The 21773-nt window shown below is 33.6% G+C and overlaps 1 protein-coding gene across 1 annotated transcript; it reads right to left on the reverse strand.

Annotated features, from left to right (window-relative positions):
• Positions 1-1167: 1167 nt before the first annotated feature.
• On the reverse strand, positions 1168-7093 carry LOC108471863 (uncharacterized). The gene is made up of 4 exons (XM_053021416.1): positions 6789-7093; positions 6490-6560; positions 4918-5483; positions 1168-1227 (listed from the first exon to the last, which is right to left on the reverse strand). The coding sequence occupies exons 1-4, from the start codon at positions 7091-7093 to the stop codon at positions 1168-1170; spliced, it is 1002 nt and encodes a 333-aa protein (XP_052877376.1).
• Between the last annotated feature and the right edge of the window lie 14680 nt (positions 7094-21773).

Below are 21773 nucleotides of genomic sequence, written 5' to 3' on the forward strand. Positions count from 1 at the left end.
TCATGATTTAGAGTTGGCTGCAGTGATATTTGCACTTAAGATTTGGGGACATTACTTGTACGGAGAAAGGTGTATTATATACACTGACCATAAGAGTCTTAAGTATTTGTTGACTCAGAAGGAGCTGAACCTTAGGCAAAGGAGATGGATTGAGTTACTTAAGGATTATGACTGTTCCATCGAGTATCACCCAGGAAGGCTAATGTGGTAGCCGATGCTCTAAGTCGTAGAGTTGTATCTGATCTAAGAGTAATGTTTGCTCGTCTGAGTCTGTATGATGATGGAAGTCTGTTGGCTGAGTTGCAAGTGAAGCCAACCTGGGTGGATCAGATTAAGGAAAAGCAGTTGAATGATGAGTCTTTGGTCGCTCGTTTCCAACAAGTTAAGGAAGGGGAAACTTCTGAGTTTGGGTTAAATGGCGAAGGAGTTATGTGTTTCCGAGGAAGAATTTGTATTCCGGAGGACTTTGATTTAAGGCAGACAATATTGAATGAACCTCATGAAGGACTTTGTGCCATGCATCCTGGAGGGAACAAGTTGTATCACGACTTGCGAGAATTGTACTGGTGGCCTGGACTTAAACGAGAAGTAACGGAGTTTGTAGGGAAATGTCTGACATGCCAGCAAGTGAAAGCTGAGCATCAATTACCTTCTGGACTATTACAGCCGGTGAAGATACCACTTTGGAAGTGGGAGAGGGTAACCATAGACTTTGTGAGTGGGTTGCCTTTGACACCATCAAAGAAAGACTCGGTGTGGGTGATTGTGGATAGGTTGAAAAATCAGCCCATTTCATACCTGTACGTACTGACTTTTCGCTTCAAAAGTTAGCCAAGCTGTATGTGGCGAAGATTGTACGATTTCATGAAGTCCCAGTTTCGATTGTCTCTGACCGAGATCCCAGATTCACATCTCGATTTTGGCAAAAGTTGCATGAGGTGTTGGGGACGCGATTGAACTTTAGTACGGCTTTCCATCCTCAAACTGATGGTCAGTCAGAGAGGGTTATTCAGATTCTAGAGGACATGTTGAGGGGATGTGTGATTGACTTTTGAGGTAGTTGGGAGGATTACTTGCCGTTGGCAGAATTTGTGTACAATAACAGTTACCAGGCGAGTATTCGAATGGCACCATATGAAGCACTGTATGGACGAAGGTGTCGTACACCTAGTTGTTGGACTGAACTAGGAGAGTGACAAATTCTTGGACTAGAGTTGGTAGCTGATACTGAGGATAAGGTCAGAATAATTAGGGACCAGTTAAAAGAAGCATCTGATAGGTAAAAGTTGTATGCAGATTTGAAGCGTAAGGAGATTGAGTACTCAGTAGGTGATATGGTCTTCTTAAAGATTTCTCCTTGGAAGAAGATATTAAGGTTCGGTAAGAAGGGCAAGTTGAGTCCGTGGTTCATTGGGTCTTATCGGGTTTTGAAGCGAGTAGGCCCAGTGGCTTATCAGTTGGAATTGCCTCCAGAGTTAGACAGGATTCACAATGTTTTTAACGTCTCCATGTTAAGGAGTTATCGTTCTGACCCTGCTCATATCCTGCCAGTTGCAGAAATTGAAGTTTAGCCTGATTTGACCTTTGAAGAGGAGCCTGTGCAAATATTGGCTCGAGATGTTAAGGTTCTTAGAAGGAAATCTGTCCAGTTAGTGAAAGTACTTTGGCGTAATCATGGAAGGGAAGAAGCTACTTGGGAAGCAGAAGAGACTATGCGTCAAAAATACCCTCAACTAGTTGGATCAGGTAAATTTCGAGGACGAAATTTCTTTAAGGAGGGTAGAGTTGTAACGTCTCAATTTTCGGGAATTCTGTAAATGTTGGCAAAATTTCATGCTTTGATTTTGTCATTTCTGAGTGAAATTATGAAATAGGACCTATGTGAAAATGTTTGAAAATGCTATAGGCTAAATTGAAATGGCCAAATAAATAGGAGTGCAAAATAGGAGGATTTGCATGACAAACCTCCCATTTTACATGAAATGGCTAGCCATCATGTTGTTGTAGACAATATGAGCACTTGATATCCATAATTCATGGTACAAATTGATAATGTGTCAGGTAAATGTTCCATGATAATGGATTAGGTAAATATTCTATGATAATGGGTTAGGTAAATGTTCCATGATAATGGTTTAGGTAAATGTTCCATGATGGGCATTTCATGTCTTTTGTATTAAAGAATTAAATGGATGAAATATGAAATTTTATTAAAAGAAAAAGGGGTGAAAAGAACAAAGTTTTGTCCATCTTTGTTCATCATAGCCTAAAGTTAGAGAAGAGAAAGGAGAGGAGAAAGCTCTTGAATGTTCAAATCACTTGGGGAAGAAAATTGAAGGTAAGTTCATGGTAGTTTGCTTCATCTTGATGTTCATGAGTTCTTCTTGATTCTACCTTAACTCTTGAAGTATATTTTGATTTTTAGTTGTGTTGTGAGCATTTAGTCATGAATTAAAATAAAGGAAACGGTTGTTGTTTCATGTTCTTTTGATGAAAAATGGAAGATAGGTGAAGTTGAGCCAAACAAATGAGCATGCATGTGCCTTAGATGTTAAAGGGAAAAATCAGCTAACATGTTGTGCTTTAAAATGATGAAATGGAGATTATACTTAAGTAAAATCATAGATATGTGATGATTGATTGGTGATATACATGTTTAAATAACATGCATGAAAGGTATGTGTGAAAGAGTGATTTGGTAATAAATCTGCTTGGGACAGCAGCAGTAATGTGACTTTGGAAAATCACCATAAATTGTGGGAGAAGAATTAGAAGCTGAATAAATTATGCAATTAAAGCTTATTGAGTCTAGTTTCTAATGCAATAAACAAGAACATATTTTGAATTCTGTACAATGAGAAATTTGATTCGTAATGAAGGGTGGTCAGATTAGTCAAACAGTGAAACATGGGAAACTTTGAGAAAAATCTGGTATTGATTGGCTAAACCAAAAATTCTGAAAATTTTATGGATAGAAGATATATAAGTCTATTTTCAGGGAAAATTAACGGCACTTGATTTGGAGTTTCGTAGCTCCAGTTATAAATGATTTAGTGACTGTTGCTCAGGAAGACAACTTGCAGTGAAATTTTGATTATGTGGTAAACATTGACAAAAAAATTGTTAATGAGTTGCTTATTGATTTCTTATAAGCTTACTATGATCTGTAGGTGTGGTTGGTCGAACATTGTAAGGGGTTAATACGTAGTTCATATTTGAATAGTTAGATTAACGTGTTAGTAATCCAATTGTAGGCGGTTCGTGTGTGGATCTCGTCAGTATATCGTCGCAAACAGGTGTGTAACTAACACCCTCTTTCTTAGTCTGGATCGGCAAAAGTCAAAAAGCCAAATGCCGAAAACGGTATTTTGTAAATTTGCGAGTGTCGCGAATGCTCGTGAGGTAAATCGATTAATGTTTTTGGTAAACTGCAAAATTTGGACCAAAGTGCATGATTTACGTGCCCTCGATATTTTTGGGCTTAATGGGCCAAAATTGGAATGATAGCCAACGGCCCAATTCGATAAGAACCCTCGATGCGTGATTACATTAGTACGTGAAAAGTAGGAATATGTATGAAAAACCCTAAAATAGATAAATTATGAAATACCTTTAAAAGTGAAAAATTTACGCTTTACCCCTAGTAGATAAATTACCAAAATACCCCTAGGTTAAATTGACCTAAATGCATGTTTGATTGTTGTTATTTATTGCATGCCATGTTGTTATTATCGATGCATGGGACTGGGATATTGACGGAGGAAGTACTGAAAGTGGCTTGTCCACGTCTTGGAGGCTTTGCCTCAATTCTTTGTTAACTAAGCGAAAGGTTGCAAGCTGTGGAGTGTTAAATGGGTGGGTTGAGCTATTCCCACATGGAGTGTATGGCTGGTGCGGGTGGAGTGTAGTGGTTGGTGGGTTGAGTAGTCTCCCCAAATGGGCTTGCATATGTTTACCGATATTGCATGTATTTTGAAATGGGCCTATGGGCCATCTTGTTATCTGAATAAGGGCTAAGGCCCGGTTTATTATAATCTGAAAAGGGCTCGCCCAAGACCACTGTTACCCAAATGGGCTTGCATATGTTTACTGATGTTGCATGTATTTTGAAATGGGCCTATGGGCCATCTTGTTATCTGAATAAGGGCTAAGGCCCGGTTTATTGTAATCTGAAAATGGCTCGGCCTAGTACCACTTTACTGAATGGGCTTAGGCCCAATGGGCTTGAGTGACTTGGGCTTTGAATGGGTTTTCCTTACACACCGAGTTTCCCAAACTCACCCTTTTATTTTATCCACGCAGAAATCCCCAACCATAGTGGGCTTGGGTCGTGAGGGAATTGAGTGGCCACATTCGAAAGTTTGATTTTCTTACGGTGAACTGGACATCCTTTTATTTACGTTTGAAGTTTTGGGTTTTAAATGTAATAAGGCCGCTTAATTATTTTGATGGTTTTAATATGTATTACTAAGATAGGTATTACTTATTTTAACTGTTGAAATTGGATAGCTTTAGGGCGCGTTTTCAAAAACAACAATTGATTTCAAAATAACACGACAACAAGCAAAGCTTCCGCAATGAAAGTATTTTCCAAAATTAATCACTTTTCCTAAAAATGACTTAATCAAATCGGTTTCCTAGAAATATCCATGACGTTAAGGTGTGGCAATGGCGGTATGCATGTCTAGGATTGGATCCGAAGGGAGCTTGGTACTTAAGCAGTCTGATGGACTCACCACCTCTTTTCCGATTTCCTACCTGGTGCAGAGCTTCCATTCACTTTAATACTTAATGAATTAATCTTTTGAACATCAAGTACGATTTTCTGGACTTAGAATGAAAAAAAATTTTTTTTAACGTTTTTGATGTGGCACGTCGGATCCGGCCATAACTTCTGGGCCGGGTTTGAGGTGCTACATCATGGGTATGCCTGAAATCACAATTAAGTACCAAAGTCCCATCCATTCTTCTCAAAGCAAACCTCTCCACCAAAACATAACAATCAATTCTCCTCCACCCACCACCAATCTCCACTACTCTTTCAACCCTCTCAACCCCATCAACCCACCCCACCACCTCTTCCAACCACCTCATTCCTTCCAAAACCGCCAAACTCAACCCTAATTTCTCATCACCATATCTAAACCAAACAAACCCTTCATTATCCATTTCACTCCCTCCCAAAACTTCAACCCCAAACAAGAAATCAATTTCCCTTTTTATCTCAACATTCAATGTCATAACATCTCCTTTACTACTCCCATCATTCTCCCATGAACATATCTTTTCCCATAACTTTTCTAATGTCACTATGTAAAACAATGATTTCTCCATTTGAACTCTCATCATGCTACTTTCTTTAACGAACACGAATGGGGTATACCATTTCCCGGTAATCATGTTTGTCCTAGAATTGAGTTCCGGAAGCCGTGACCGAATCGAGTCATCGAGCCCTCGAGCATTTCTTGCAAGTGATGTACCCTCTTATTTTCCACAAAAAGGGTGAATTTGAACCTTAGAAAAGTGGGGAGAAAACTGTGAGGAACAATGGGTTTTGCATAAAAACGACCAATATTATCACTGCAGATCCTGAACTGTTGGTATTGATCCCTATGATCAAAGGGTTTTGGTTCAATGTCTTGTATGATCCTTCTTGAACAACAGTAACTCATGTCATCTTCGGTTGAACACTTAACAGCTAACCTGGTTTTAGGGTTTTCATCAAATGATGAAATTGTTTTTAATATTTCGATCATAATAAAAAGCCAAGCAATGCTAAATTTATAGTTGTTATAAAGCAAATTGTTGTAACAAGTTAATCGGGTATAACTCAATTGGAAAAAGATAAAATACTCTTATTTTATAAGTAAATTATATTATTTTAAGGGTGTTTTTATCTTTTATATAAAAAAATTTGGAATGAATAAATCAAACGAATTAACTGACTTATAATAAATATATTATATCTTCAAATAGGGATGGAAAAAACCGAACCGCTCAATGAATTTCAAACCACTCCTTTCCAAATCGAGCAGATTTTTCTTTTGAAAAGTAGATGTGAGGTTGGGCGAGGTGGATTTTTCTTTTGGATAGTGAATATGAAACGATTATGATAATTGTTTGCCCTCCAACCTTTTCGGCTATATAATATCATTGTATATATAAACTATTAAAAGCGTAAAAGCTGTAATAACCTAATATAGAAAAAATTCATATATTTTATATTTAAATATTTTTGAAGAATTATGGTTAAATATTTACTTGACTTTAAACAAGATTGAAAATATTAAAGATAAGTAGTAAAAATTAAATTAAAGTGAAGCGGTATGGGGCGGGGATGGAAGAAAGGATTTTTTGGTTATATGCATGGAATTGGCTATCCATTGAGGTGGTAGTAGTTTTTAATATTATACCTCCATAGTGGAGCGGGATGGGTGGTGGATCAAAGCATGTCACGTTTGAAGTTTGTAAAGAATACAAAGTATTTACTGAGATTCCGGTCAAGCATGAACGTGATGCTTATCAACACAAACTCCCATCCGCAAATGGTAGCAACGTAACTAAAAAAAATGACATTGTAATGAACCTGAATTTAACAAAATAGTCTTAACAATTTTAACAATTGGACCTAAAATTTGAAATATGAAAAATAAAAATAGTATAGGGACTTTGACATATTTTAACATTTTTTCTTAAGTTTCTTTAAAAATAATTGAATGAATCCAATTCTGAAATCAAATTCCCACTTTAAAGTAAAAAGAAAAGAAAAAGAGATTGTGGTCATTTACCCTTTGTATTTTCCATCAGCATGGATGACATGGTAGCGATTTGAAGACAAAGGTTGATGAAGAACAGGGATGAAGTAGAAATACTCTCCGAAATCCGAGTCTGTGTTGATAAGCATCGCGTTCGAAGGCAGTGGGAGTTTCTTTAATAATCCTTTCGCGTACCCGTTTTGGAAAAGCCCTCTTCCTTCATCTGCATCCGCCCCTTCTCGCCCTCTCAACACCATTATACCCAAGTGCGGTGGTGCCGCCGCCGAAAGCTCGACCGCGTTCCTCCTATAATTTGAAAGAGCCCTTGTCACATACATGTTCCTCTTTGTTTCCAATTGCTACTCCTTAATTTGGACTTTGCGTATATATTGAAGTTGAAGCATAAGAGTCTAATTGAGTCCAGCCAAAAACAAAGAAAAAAGTTTGATTAAGCATTAAAATATTTAAATTTACTTGCTCAATAGCTCGAGCTGCTCAAAATTGATTCGATGTCAATCAAATTGAGACGTGAAAATTCTTATTTGGAGACAAATAGATGAGACCAAATATTTTGTCTTCAAGTAATTGGCTTTTAAGTTTGATTGTTGAAATAATGAGACAAGAAATATTACGACATTTTGTTTTTCTTTTTGACAAAATATCGAAGGTTTTTGTTTCCTTAAACAATGGTGATGATTTCAAAATATTGTTTAATTAATGGTTTGAATATTCTTTACCAATAAAAAGGGATTCGAATATTTTGTTAGTTAGTATCTTAACAAAAACTTAGTGAACTTTTAATGGAAGTATTGATCGTCAAAATCAATAAGTTGTTTTTACTTGATATATTTGTTAATTACGTAACATAAATATAGATAAACCAAAGTTTATATCAATCGATGTCATCAAAATTAATAATTACAAGTGTAGTGGGCCAAATTTTCCCGCCCGAGCAAACAAAAAACAAAACAAAAAAATCAAAAAATATTATAACAGTCCTTACAGTCCAATTACAGAAACTAGTGGCCCAACTACAAGAACAAGCCCAACAGGCCCATAGCTCAGTTACATGACTCAAATTTTAAAAACCAATACAAGCCCAACCCCAAAATTACATCAGCCCAAATGGCCCGAAAATTTTAGAACAGAAACCCTAGGGTTTTGCTCTGTTGCGCCGCAGCCAAGAATCGGACAACACCTCTGTACCCTCTAGCAGTCACATCTGCGCCTCCGTACGCCAGCACAGCTCCTGTACATACGCCAACGCGTGCTCCGTACCTGCAAACAACTAAGGCAAACACAGCAGCAAATAGAAACAAAAGAGAAAATATTGTATTGTATTTATTTTCATTGATTTATTTTCTTCCTTTTCGGCTATAAAGCCAGGGAATTTTCCTTCGTAATCAGTTTTTTTTTTACGAACACTTACACATTTACGCAACAAAAAACACAAAAACGCACAAAAACAGACACCATTTTTGCAGATTGAATACAAAGAAAAGCCAAAAAGGTGATTTAGGGTGCCTCATATTCCCTTTCTTTCGATTTTTGTTTCATATTTGTTAACCTTGCATGTGATTTTCGAGTATAATAACATCAAGAAGGAGACTTACCTTCGTGTATGAGCCACCAGAATCTATCGTCTTTGTCGGCATCGAAGTTTGAGAAGATTTTGAGGCCGAAATTGGTAGACCATGGCGCTGGAATCGAAACAAAGAAGCAAAAGGGGAACCATCGGAGCGCCATTCATCGTTTGTGAGGATGAAATGGTGGTTGAGCGGTGCAAGCATATTAGGGTTTCTTTTTGTTATTGCTTCGGCCGAATGTTTGGCTTTGAGGCCCTTTTAAGCAACCAAAAACTGTACCGTTTGGGCCTGTTTCAATGGCTCCAAAATGGTGTCGTACGGACAAAGCCCGACTGACCCGATTCCTAGCCCCGATGACCCTCGCGTTTTGGCGGTGAGGGTTTATTTGCAATATCGATCCCTCCCCTTTCGCGCCGTGTGCAAATCAATTTTTATTCACCTTTCTTTTTCTTTTAAATTTTCCCTACAATTTGCGCATGTTTACATTGTGGTCCAAGCTTCAGCGCTACGTTTTGGGGTCTGGACTATTTCCAGACTTGGTCCCTGCGCATTCGCGCGTGTTACATGCCGGTCCCCTTTGTTACTTTGACAGTTGATTTTGTTTATAATTTGTCTCTTTTATTTTTAATTCTATTTTAATTAAGTCCCTTTTATTTTTATTTTTCATTTTATGATTTCATTTTTGTTTTAAAGGCATATTCGACATTTCTATCTTTGTTTTATGTTTTATATTTTAGGTTATTTTAATGCTTTTATTTTGTTTCTCTTTCCTTAAATCATTATTGTATTGTTTGCTCTTTTATGCCATATTATTACAACATTTTACATAATGTTTCGTAAATATCCTTGTATATATTACTATTATATATATGTATATGCTTTATAATAAAGTTCAAGTTCATTTTATGCACATTATTAACCTTATGTCATTTTATATACATAATTTCTTTTAAATTTATTCTTGTATTTTATTATGTATCCTTATGTAATATTTTTTAGCTATTATCATTATATGTATATACATTTGTGGATACCCACATTCAATCTATACATTACTAAACCCATGTATTTTATAACAAAGTTATTTTTATTTCATGCATATTATTAATATTATATTATTTTTATATACATATAATTTCCTTTAAACATATTCTTATACTATATTATATATTCTTATAATATATCTTTTAAATCATCGTTATGCGAGTGTATATATATTTATCGATACCATCTTTATATTATTAAATCCATGTATTTTAATATACATTTTGCTATTCAAACATGTTTATACCCATTATCCTTTCACATCTTATATATTATATAGATTATTCTTATGGTAGGGATATTACCAATTTTAAGTAAATGTTTTATGGCTAAATATTTAGTATTTTATTTGATCCAAATGTCTTTGTAACATCTATTAATTTTTTTACGTATATATACATTCTTAATTTTTCTTTTATAAATTATTTCAAACTCTAGCATAGATTATTTGGTTGTTAGTTCATCATTTTTAGTCCATTATTTTTTGTGTCGTGTTGATATTATATCGTTTGGTATCTCATGTGTTAATTATCTTCACGATATTTCTTGTATATTTGCTACATCGTGCTTGCTCATTTTTATATGTTATCACACCAATTATTCTTCATGCATTATTGTGATCGGGTTACCTTTTTTTAGGTTAGCTATATTTAATTGTTAGTTTGTCAGTTGATCGTATCTCATATGTGTCCATTATCCCATATCATCGTTTTCCATTTGGTTTATGAGATGTGGTTTTATAAAATCCAAATTTTTATGATTAATTTCGTCTTATTTCGAGTCGCATTAAGGTGTTTTAAGCTATTTTTATAATTATTCATTTAAAAATTCTTTAAAACGAAGGCGAGATTTGATATTTGGCAATTCTTGAAATCGTGCCCTAACGTGCTGGGTTGCAATTTCTCGTTTGTTCAAAATAATCGAATATCCCTTCAAAACTTCACTCATTATTTAAAAATTTATTAAAACGAAGGCGATGATAGATATTTGACAATTCGCGGAATCGTGCCCTAACGTGCTGGGTTGTAATTCTTCGTTTGCTCAAAATAACCGAATGTCCCTTTTGAATTTCATTCATGTTTTCTCAAAACCCTTTAAAACAAAGACAATATTCGGTGTTTGGCAATTCGAGAATCGTGCCCTATCGTGCTGGGTGGCGATTTCTCGTTTGTTCGGAACAATCGAAGATTCCTTTGGAATTTCACTCATATCTTTGAAAACTCTTCAAAACGAAGGTAATACTCGATGTTTGGCAATTCGGGGAATCGTGCCCTATCGTGCTGGGTTGCGATTTCCTGTGTGTTCAAAATAATCGAATATTCCTTTAGGATTTCACTCATGTTTTTTAAAAAAATTTTGAAAATAAGGCAACGCTTGATGTTTCGAAATTCGAGGAATCGTGCCCTACTGTGCTGGGTTTCAGTTTTTCGTTGGACCAAATAGTTGGGCATCATTTTGTAATTTTCGAATTATAAAGTTTCAGAAGTCGAAATAAGAAGATTTTTGGCAACCAACTCGGGTTACTCAAACCTTATAAAAAAGAACCACATTTCAAAAACATCTTTAAATTTTATACATAAGGACAATATTTAATCATTCCGGTACCAATTTTGGGCGTAGTGAGGGTGCTAATCCTTCCTCATGCGTAATCGACTCCCGAACCCATTTTCTCAGAAGTTAGTAGACCAAAATCGTTGTTTTAGTAAACCAAAAACATTTTATTAAAATAACCAAATTCTTAGGTGACTCGATCACACCAAAACAAAATATCGGTGGCGACTCCATGTTTTATTTTCAAAAATTTGATTCCCCGTTTTTTATCAAATTCAAAATTTGAAATAAAAAAGGTGGTTTCGACAACAAGCATTAGCAGATTAATTTAACTTAAATTAACTCACCCACACATAATTGGTATATATATATAAAAGTAGTCTTACATATGCATGCATTATCTTGTATTTTTATATATATGTTAAAAAGACTTGTGATTATTAGACTTGTTCATGGCCCGACCTGGCCGAAAAGTGAGAGGGTTTGAATGAAAATATAGGCCCAAAAACTAGGCTTGGGTAAAAAAATAACCTCGTGTAAACTTTTCTGGTCCGGGCCCAATCTGGATACCTTAACAAAGAATCAGCACCTTTTACAAAAGTATCGATACCCTACCTGGTAAAGGTGAGCAAAATCCGATTCGATTAAAAAATTCGATAAAAATTTAAATTTTGAATTAAATAGTTCGAGTTATTTGATTTTAATCAAGTTATTCGGATTAACTCGAATAAAAAAATTAAGTTTTTCTGTTTAACTCGAATATGAATTACACAATTCGAGTTATCCAAAAATCTGAATAAGAAAAGGCAGAAACTACGTCGTTTTGATAAATGTATACCTTTTCTAAAGTTAAAATCAAAACTCATTAAGTTAAAAGGCAAAACTACGTCATTTTAATAAATGTTTACTCATTAAGTTAAATGGCAAAACCATTATATTGTTTATGTAGTTAAATAATCTTATACTTCATCTTTTAGTTAAATAATCGATTCATGTAAAAGCAACATTGAATATAAATAATATGATTCGTTAACTCGACTCGACTTGACTCAAAAATTTTTGATTCAATTCAATTCGAATAAAATTCAAATTGAGTTCGGTTACTAAAATAGGATTTGTCAACTAGACTAACTCGAAATTTTTTTACTTGATTCAAGTCGACTCGATCAAATACTACCCTTACTAGCTGGTATCGATATCGTTTTAAGGTTCGATGTTTTGAAAATTAAAGAAAAATTACCTAAGTATCAATACCCTCCCCAACGTATTGATACTATAGGCTTTCATACGGGTCGGGTTGATCTGAGCCCATGTTTAGCATATATAATCTGGGCCAAGCTTGGGCAAAAATTTATACCCATATTTCGGGTCGGGCCTAAGCCTATCAATTAGGTCTAAAATTTTGTTTGAGTCCAATCTGGCCCGACCTATGAACAACTCTAATGTTTATACATATATCCAATTTCTTTAAAATAATTAATTTAATATATTTACGTGCTTGTATTGGATTGTGTTTGTACAAGCCCATTTTGGCACGGGCTGAACTAAACTAATCTAAAAATGTAGCACCCCAAACCCGGCCCAGAAGTTATGGCCGGATCCGGCATGCCACATCAAAAACGTAAAAAAAAATTTCCATTCTAAGTCCGAAAAATCGTACTTGATGTTCAAAAGATTAATTCATTAAAGGTTAAAGTGAATGGAAGTCATGCACCGGTAGGAAACCGAAAAGAGGTGGTGAGTCCATCGGACTGCTTAAGTACCAAGCTCCCTTCGAATCCAATCCTAGACATGCATACCACCATTGCCACACCTTAATGTCATGGATATTTCTAGGAAACCGATTTAATTAAGTCATTTTTAGGAAAAGTGATTAATTTTGGAAAATACTTTCATTGCGGAAGCTTTGCTTGTTGTCGTGTTATTTTGAAATCAATTTTGTTTTTGAAAACGCGCCCTAAAGCTATCCAATTTCAACAGTTAAAATAAGTAATACCTATCTTAGTAATACATATTAAAACCATCAAAAATAATTAAGCGGCTTTATTACATTTAAAACCCAAAACTTCAAATGTAAATAAAAGGATGTCCATTCACCGAAAGAAAATCAAACTTTGAGCGGGTGGCCACTCAAATTCCCTCACAGCTCCAAGCCCACTATGGTTGGGGATTTCCTGCGTGGATGAAAATAAAAGGGGTGAGTTTGGGGAAACTCAGTGTGTAAGGAAAACCCATTCAAAGCCCAAGTCAGCTCAAGCCTATTGGGCCTAAGCCCATTCAAGTAACAGTGGTACTGGGCCAGAGCCCTTTTCAGATTACAATAAACTGGGCCTTAGCCCCTTATTCAGATAACAGTATGGCCCATAGGCCCATTTCAAAATACATGCAACATCAGTAAACATATGCAAGCCCATTTGGGAGACTACTCAACCCACCAACCACTACACTCCACCCGTACCAGCCCAACACTCCATGTGGGGAATAGCTCAACCCACCCAGCCCAACACTCCACAGTTGCAGCCTTGCTGCTCAGTTAACAGTAAATTGAGGCAAAGCCTCCAGTACGTGGACAAGCCACTTTCAGTACTTCCTCCGTCAATATCCCAGTCCCATGCATCAGATAATAACAACATGGCATGCAGTAAATAACAACAGTCAAACATGCATTTAGGTCAATTTAACCCTAGGGGTATTTCGGTAATTTATCTCCTAGGGGTAAAACTGTAAATTTTCCACTTTTAAAGGTATTTCAATAATTTATCTATTTTAGGGTTTTTCATGCATATTCCTACCTTTCACGTACTAACAGAATCACTACCGAGGGTTCTTACCGAATTGGGCCCATTGGCCCATCATTCCAATTTTGGCCCATTAAGCCCAAAAATATCGAGGGCACAGAAATCATGCACTTTGCAGTCCAAACATTGCAGCTTACCAAAAACATTAATCGATTTACCTCACAGGCATTCGCACACATCAAAATCTACAAAATACCGATTTTCGGCATTTTGGCTTTTCGGCTTTTGCCGATCTAGACTAAGAAAGAGGGTGTTAGTTACACACCTGTTTGCGACGATATGTTGATGAGATCCACATACGAACCGCCTACAATTGGATTACTAACACGTTAATCTAACTATTCAAATACAAACTACATATTAACCCCTTACAATATTCGGCCAACCACACCTACAGATCATAGTGAGCTTATAAGAAATTAATAAGCAACTCATTAACAAATTTTTGTCAATGTTTACCACATAATCATAATTTCACTGCAAGCTGTCTTCCTAAGCAACAGTCACTAAATCATTTATAACTGGAGCTACAAAACTCCAAATCAAGTGCCGTTAATTTTCCCTGAAAATAGACTCATATATCTTCTATCCATAAAATTTTCAGAATTTTTGGTTTGGCCAATAAATACCAGATTTTTCTCAAAGTTTCCCATGTTTCACTGTTTGACTAATCTGACCACTCTTCATTACAAATCAAATTTCTCATTGTACAGAATTCAAAATATGTTCTAGTTTATTTCATTTGAAACTAGACTCATTAAGCTTTAATTACATAATTTATTCAGCTTCTAATTCATCTCTCACAATTTATGGTGATTTTCCAAAGTCACGTTACTGCTGCTATCCCAAGCAGATTTATTACCAAATCACTCTTGCACACCTAACTTGCATGCTTGTTACTTAAACATGTATATCACCAATCAATCATCACATATCTATGATTTTACTTAAGTATAATCTCCATTTCATCATTTTAAAGCACAACATGTTAGCCGATTTTTCCCTTTAGCATCTAAGGCACATGCATGCTCATTTGTTTGGCTCAACTTCACCTATCTTCCATTTTTCATCAAAAGAACATGAAACAACAACCAAAAACTAAAATATGCTTCATGAGTTAGGGTAGAATCAAGAAGAACTCATGAACATCAAGATAGAAGCAAAGTACCAAGAACTTACCTTCAATTTTTCCTCCTCCTAGTGACCGAATATTCAAGGGTTTCCTCCCCTATTTGCCCTCTCTCTCAAATTCAGCTATGAAGAACAAATAATGAACAACAACCTTCCTTTACTTCCTTTTGTTATTCTTATCACTCAACATTTTATGACACATAAATGATATACTAATATTTGTGCCATACTCATGCCATAATTCCAATAAAAATATGCCCATAATGCTTATCATGCCCATCATCCATTAACTATTAAAATGTTAATGCCCGTCATTCATTAACTATTAAAATGCTAATGCCCATCATCCATTAACTATTAAAATGCTAAAATGCATACATTATCAACTATCCATCACCTTGGCTGGCCACTACATTAAAAGTGGGGAATTTGACATGCAAATCCTCCTATTTTGCACTCCTATTTATTTGGCCACTACAAATTAACCTATAGCATTTTCAAACATTTCCACATAGGTCCTATTTCATAATTTCACTCCCTTTTTCTTATGGAACAAAAATTAACTAAAATTACCGGGTTCTATCTTAAGCTTGGGCCTTCTAGAGGCCCACTAACATAATTAAACCTATGCCAACATTCACAGAATTCCCGAAAATTGGGGCGTTACAAAAAAACCCAAACTACTTACCCAAAACCCAACTATCCCAAAAACCTAAAGTTGACCCTAACCCAAACAAAAACAAACCCAATTTTAACCTAATGTCCAATACAAACCAAGCCTAAAACAAAAAAACCCTAGCCCACAACCTAAACTTTTTCTCAACTAAACCCTAATCCCACTTGCTAGCCGCCTCTAGCCCCTAGCCCTGGCACCACTGCCGACGTCACATCAGCCACCTACTCCGCCGCCCATGTCAGCACCGTTCATCCACCTGCAAGAAATAAAGACAGAAGTGATAACAATAATAAATTAATTTTGTAAAAAGGCTGTATAAGCCAAGCAAAAATCATTGTACGGGGGCTTTTACTTTTTTTAGAATGAATATGAAAAAAAGCATTTGAAAACATATATCTAAACAAGAAAATCGTAGCAAGAAACACCAAAATAAAGTTCAAAGATTTCGACTAAAAGGTTTTATTTATTTTTGTCTTTTTGTTTTTTTTTCATTTTCTTTTGAATTACTCCTCTATTTTCTTACCAAATACACATATATATATATTAAAAAATACAAAAAAATAAAAAATATACCTTTTAGAATTCACCTTACACACAGGTGATTGCTTGCGGACAGCACTGACCAATGAGCCCACGGTGGTAGCTGGTCGGACCTTGGCCGGATTCCTAGCCTGAGATCAGAGGGGAGGAGAGAACTTGAGAGAGTTTTTTTTTTTTAAGAGAGAAGAGAGAAAATGAAGTTTTAAAAAAAAAATCTGATTTATATAGGCCATCAAAACGACGTCATTTTGGGACTGGCCCTAAACGCCCAAAATGACGTCGTTTTGAGCCTTAACCCACGACCCGACCCGCTCCAGGCTTAGGATCCGCGTGTTTTCAACGAAAGGGCTAATTGCACTTTTAGCCCTTCCGCTTTTTTATTGTTTTGAAATTTAATTTTTTATTATTTCTAATTTTACCCTATAATTTATTTTGGTTTTCATTTTGGTCCTCCCTTATGCTACGCGTTTTGAAGGGAGGGGTTATTGCCCATTTTAGTCCCTCCTGGGTATTTGCGTATGCAATTTAGTCAATTTCTCTTTTATATATTTCTAGATTTCCCTAAACTTTCTGTTTTGAATTCAATTTAATCCCTTTTTTAGTTATTTGGTTACTTTAATATAAAATTAGTTAATTTTATTATTTTTACTATTATTATTATTATTGTTATTATTATTTACATGTTATTATTTCTTTTCTTTTATTATGGTATTATTATTATTGCCATCATTACTATTTTATTTTTTATTATCATTATTATTATCTTATTTTATTGTCATTTTTTACTATTATTATTATTATTTTTATATTTTATTTTTTACTACTATTATTATTAGTATTATTGTTATCTATTATCAATATAATTATTACTATTATTTTTACAATTATTATTTCACATACTATTATTACTATTTTGTTATAATTATTATTTCTTTACCATATTATTATTTCCTATTTTTATATGTTATTATTGTTATTAACATATATTATTATTATTAATGTACTATTATTTCCTATTATTATTATTATTACTAATATCACTATTACCATTTTTATTACTGTTATTTTTTTTACTATCTAATATATTATTATACCTTTTTATTATTATTACTATTGAATTATTACTATTATTATTATTATTATATTTTCTTTTTTTGTATTTAATTATATGTTATTATTTTTATATTAACCAATTTAATATATATATATATATATATATATAGCACTCTTATTTTATTTATATATCACTATTCTTATTATTATTATTTCATCATTTATTTTATTTATATCTTTTAAATAATTTCAAACTTTAGATTATTTATTATTTGTATTATTGTTGTTACTATTATTTTTTACTATTTGACATATTACTGTTATTACTAAATTTTCTTTCTTACTATCATTGTATTGTTATTATATTTTTTCATCTTATTTATTTTCTCATTCTTGAGTTATTTATATTTTTATTCATTCATATTTTCACTATTATTATGCTTTAGGCATTATGTCTATATTAATATTTAGGTACTAATATCGTATTTTACTATCGTTATATTTTTCCTATCATTATCATCACTATTACTACCTTATTAAATAGACTCTCATAATCTTCATTATTTTACGACTAGTTTTTTATTTTCAAACATTTAGCTTATTTATTATTTCCCTTTCTTATTATTCGTTTGATGCATTTATTTTATCTTTGTTTTTATAGTTATCATTCACAATGTGTTTATGTTTATTTTGTTATGCCTATCAATTTTTATTTGTTATGCATTCTTTATTATCTCGTTTCATTACGAATTTAGGTTTTATCCAATCCAATATTAATTCTTCCATAAAGGCAATATTTCATATTTGGAAATTCGAGAAAATCGTGCCCTAACTTACTGGGTTTCGATTTTTCTTATTTGATCTAAATAACGGAATATTCTTTTAAAAATCGCAATATGAGTTTTGAAAAAATGCTTATTCTCGGAGATACGAGATGTGGTGCCCTAACTTACCGGGTATGACATTTTGTTACCTCGAAATAAGATTTTTCGCAAGTAAAGGCAATATTCGGTGTTTGGAAATTCGAGGAAACGTGCCCTAACTTACTGGGTTCGATTTTTCTCGTTCACCCTAACTAACCGAATATCCTTTTGAAAAGAAGTTAAAATACACGGATTTTTAAGTAAAAGGCAAGCTCATTCTCAAAAGTTCTAGATGTCGTGTCCTAACTCACTGGATATGACATTTTGTTGCTTCGAGACGAGAAGGTCTTTAACGTTCGAATTTTTTTTAAAGAGGGATCGTATTTCAAAGTTTTTCAAGTTTTCAATTTTCGACACTAAGACACTAATTAATCAACTAGGTACCAATTTTTGGGCGTTATGAGGGTGCTAATCCTTCCTCGCGCGTAACCGATCGACTCCCGAACCCATCTTTCTGAATTTTGTGGACCAAAATCGTTGTTTAAATAAATCAAACCATTTATTAAAAACAACCAATTTTACGAGGTGGCCCGATCACACCTTAACAAAAAGGATTGGTGGCGACTCCTGTTTTTTCGTTTTCTTTTTCAAAACCCAAGTCGATCCCCGTTTTTCAAAAAAATGGCTTCGACAGTGTTCATATCATATTTACGTCTTATTTTTTTTTTAATATTATGTTTGCATTATATAATTTGTTGTGTGGAAAGATTACAAGGATGTCCTATTTATGTAGCTTAAGCAACTAGACAAGTACTATGAGACATTTAGAAGATAACGATAATTTTATTTTTGTTTGAGCTAGCAATAACAAATATATATTTTATTTGAATTATGTAGAAATTACAAAATTAAAATAAAATAAAATGAAAATAAATTCAACATTTATTAATTTAAATGTGTTTGATAATCTTTTAATTGGTTACTTAATATAAAATTCTAAACAAAAGCGTATTGAATAAGATAAGTAGGTAGGTAGCTACTTATCACTTAATGTCATATATTCTAAACAAATTAAATTATTCTTTTTAAAAAATCATATATTCAAATTATCATATTTATCTTTCATCACCCACAAGTTTCCTCTTTTATTCTGTCAATTATTATAGATTAAATGACTTGAAAAATAAAAATTGTTACACCCTTGCTATTTCACCACTCACCAAACCACCGGACGCCTATACCTGAAGATAAAATTTGATGTAGTTCAACTTTGCCAAAAGCCTAATTTTGGCCTCACTAAATACCTCGTCATATAAAGTGAGCCCATGCAATCCCTAAAAGATGTAGAGGGAAGAGCTCTAACCAGCCCTCGTCAACCCATTTTCTCCGCCAATAATGCTCCTAGCTAGCAATTCACTACCTTACCCTTTGCAACTATATAGTAAAGTGCTTGATGGCTTGGACCTATGCCTAGCTAGTCTTCCTCTACAAATACCTTCAAGCATAAAAGGATGGGAGAGAGAAATTGGCCTACTTATAATACAAGCATCCCGTGACAACTCCCTAGTACCTTAAATCTCTAAATTCAGTAGCTTTTCGCACCACATATGATATGAAATAGAGGTGAAGCCAAATTTGTTGAGGGGAGGGGGGAAGAAAGGGGCGGAATGAAGTTGTAAATATTTATTATTTTTGGAAGTCAAAGTGTAATTCTATTTGCTTTAAATCTCTTTCGGTGTTTTTTATTTTCCTTTTTCAGATTTTGGTGGATTTGTTGAAAGATAATGAAAACAAAATATTTGGGATATTTATCAAAGAAAAATTAGTCGCGTATCAAGTTTGAACCTTGAAGTTAGGAAATAATTGAGAGGAACAACTAAAAATATCATTTTAATTCTAGTTATATTTATTTTCAAGTCATTTAATAAAAAAAGAATTTAAAATTCAATGTTAGTGGTTAAAGGAACAAACAAACGAAAAATTTAACAAATGACCTTCTTCTTGCTCTTTTTCTAAACCGTAAGGATTATTTTACTAATTTTTAAGTAAAAGGATTGAAATGCAATCAGAAGGACAATACAAGAATTTGTACGATATTTTCACCTATTTTGAATTATAAAAGATATAAATTTTTAGGGATGAATATCAAAATTACACATGAACTTTGATAAAATGTGCAATGTTGTAAATAAACTTTGATGTTCGCAATTTTATACATGAAAGTTTGATTTGATTTAATTTTTATAAATCGACACCATTGTTGATGTAACACCATTTTATGTTTATATGTTGCATGCACAAATAATTATATTTATCAAATGTAAAAAATAAAAATAAAATTGATGTATTTGTTTTTTAAGGTGTACAAGTGTAACAAAATTAAAGTTTCAAGTATCCATTTATACCACAATTAAATATTCATGTGAATAATTGCACCAAACCAAAGTTGATGTTTCACATTGCACATTGAACCAAATCGAAAAGTTAGCTCATCAACTTTAATTTGTCGGAATTTGATTATTGTACTTAAAAAGGAAGTAAGTTCTAAACTTTAAATTATCATAATTTTGTTATTGCGCTTTATGAAAAATGAAAAATTAGTCCAATTAGGTAACACTATAAAAATTTCTCCTTGGAAACTAACAATTTATATACAAGAAATTAGCAGAAATTAGTAGTTCAAGTTCATGCATTTACCAACAATTGGACTAACTCGTCAGTTTTATAAAAGTATGAAGACCAAAATTTTAACAAATTAAAAATAAACTGACCAATCTTCTTAATTTTCATAAAGCAAAGAAATGAAATCCAGAATAAGACCTAATTGCAAAAACCATAATTTTGACTTCCTAATTTGAGATACAAAATCATAATTTAAAAGTACAAAAGATAAATTTATTTTATAGGTCAAACATAGAAATTGTAATAAATCATAAATTTTGAGCTAAAAACCTCAAAGGTAAATATATATTTTGATACCTGAACTTAATTTTAAGGTTCAAATTAGTGTACTTAAGGTTTGTTTTATCCAATTAAGTACCTAAACTTTTTGCGGTCTAATTAGGTACCTGAACATGGGTTTTTGATTCAAACAACTAAGTACTAATTTGGACCAAAAAGTCAAGTTTAGGTACCAATTTGAATTCTGAAGCTAAGTTCATGTACCAAAAATGTATATTTACCCAAAATTAAATGGAGCCCTAAGTTTACGATTATTTTGGCCCATTATAACTTCCTCGTCCTTTTTTTTTTTTGTCTAAAGTATTAGGTGGGCGTTTAGTAAGGCGGCTACTCTCGTAGTTACATATATCCACAATGGGCAATAAAGTCATTTAGGCTCTCATTGAACCCTAAATTAGGGTTTCTCCTCTTCTTTCTTTTTCCCTATTTATAACCCGCGCTTCCTCGTCCTCATATCTCATCAGTCAATAAGCTCGCCTCACTTTTCTCCGTCGGCAATTTGCCATTTTATCACAACAAATTTCTTCTTTCTGTTCTTTTATTTTTTTATGTAAATTTTCAATTTCGATTTCGTTTTTTTTTTCGAACCATGAGATTTAGATTTTGACATGAAAACTCAATGGAAATAGAGAGGGAAAAAGGCAATAAATTAGAGTCACTGTTGCGCTTCTAATCTATATAGCGACTTCAGCGCTGTACGTTGCCGAAACGAATTTTTGGGACTGAGATTCTGGCATTTTGATTTTATTTCCTGTAATTTTTATGCATTCAGATGTCCCTACATTTTTCCAAAAAAAATTTCAATTTAGATCGAG

Source organism: Gossypium arboreum, chromosome 11 (assembly GCF_025698485.1).
Source record: "Gossypium arboreum isolate Shixiya-1 chromosome 11, ASM2569848v2, whole genome shotgun sequence".
NCBI classification, from domain to species: Eukaryota; Viridiplantae; Streptophyta; class Magnoliopsida; order Malvales; family Malvaceae; genus Gossypium; species Gossypium arboreum.

Coding starts and splice junctions, on each gene's coding strand:
- LOC108471863 (XM_053021416.1), bottom strand. CDS start 7,093: ATGTATGTGACAAGGGCTCTTTCAAATTATAGGAGGAACGCGGTCGAG. Junction 6,561..6,788: donor GCTGATGGAAAATACAAAGG/GTAAATGACCAC, acceptor CATTTTTTTTAG/TTACGTTGCTACCATTTGCG. Junction 5,484..6,489: donor CATGCTTGACCGGAATCTCA/GTAAATACTTTG, acceptor GTGGAAAATAAG/AGGGTACATCACTTGCAAGA.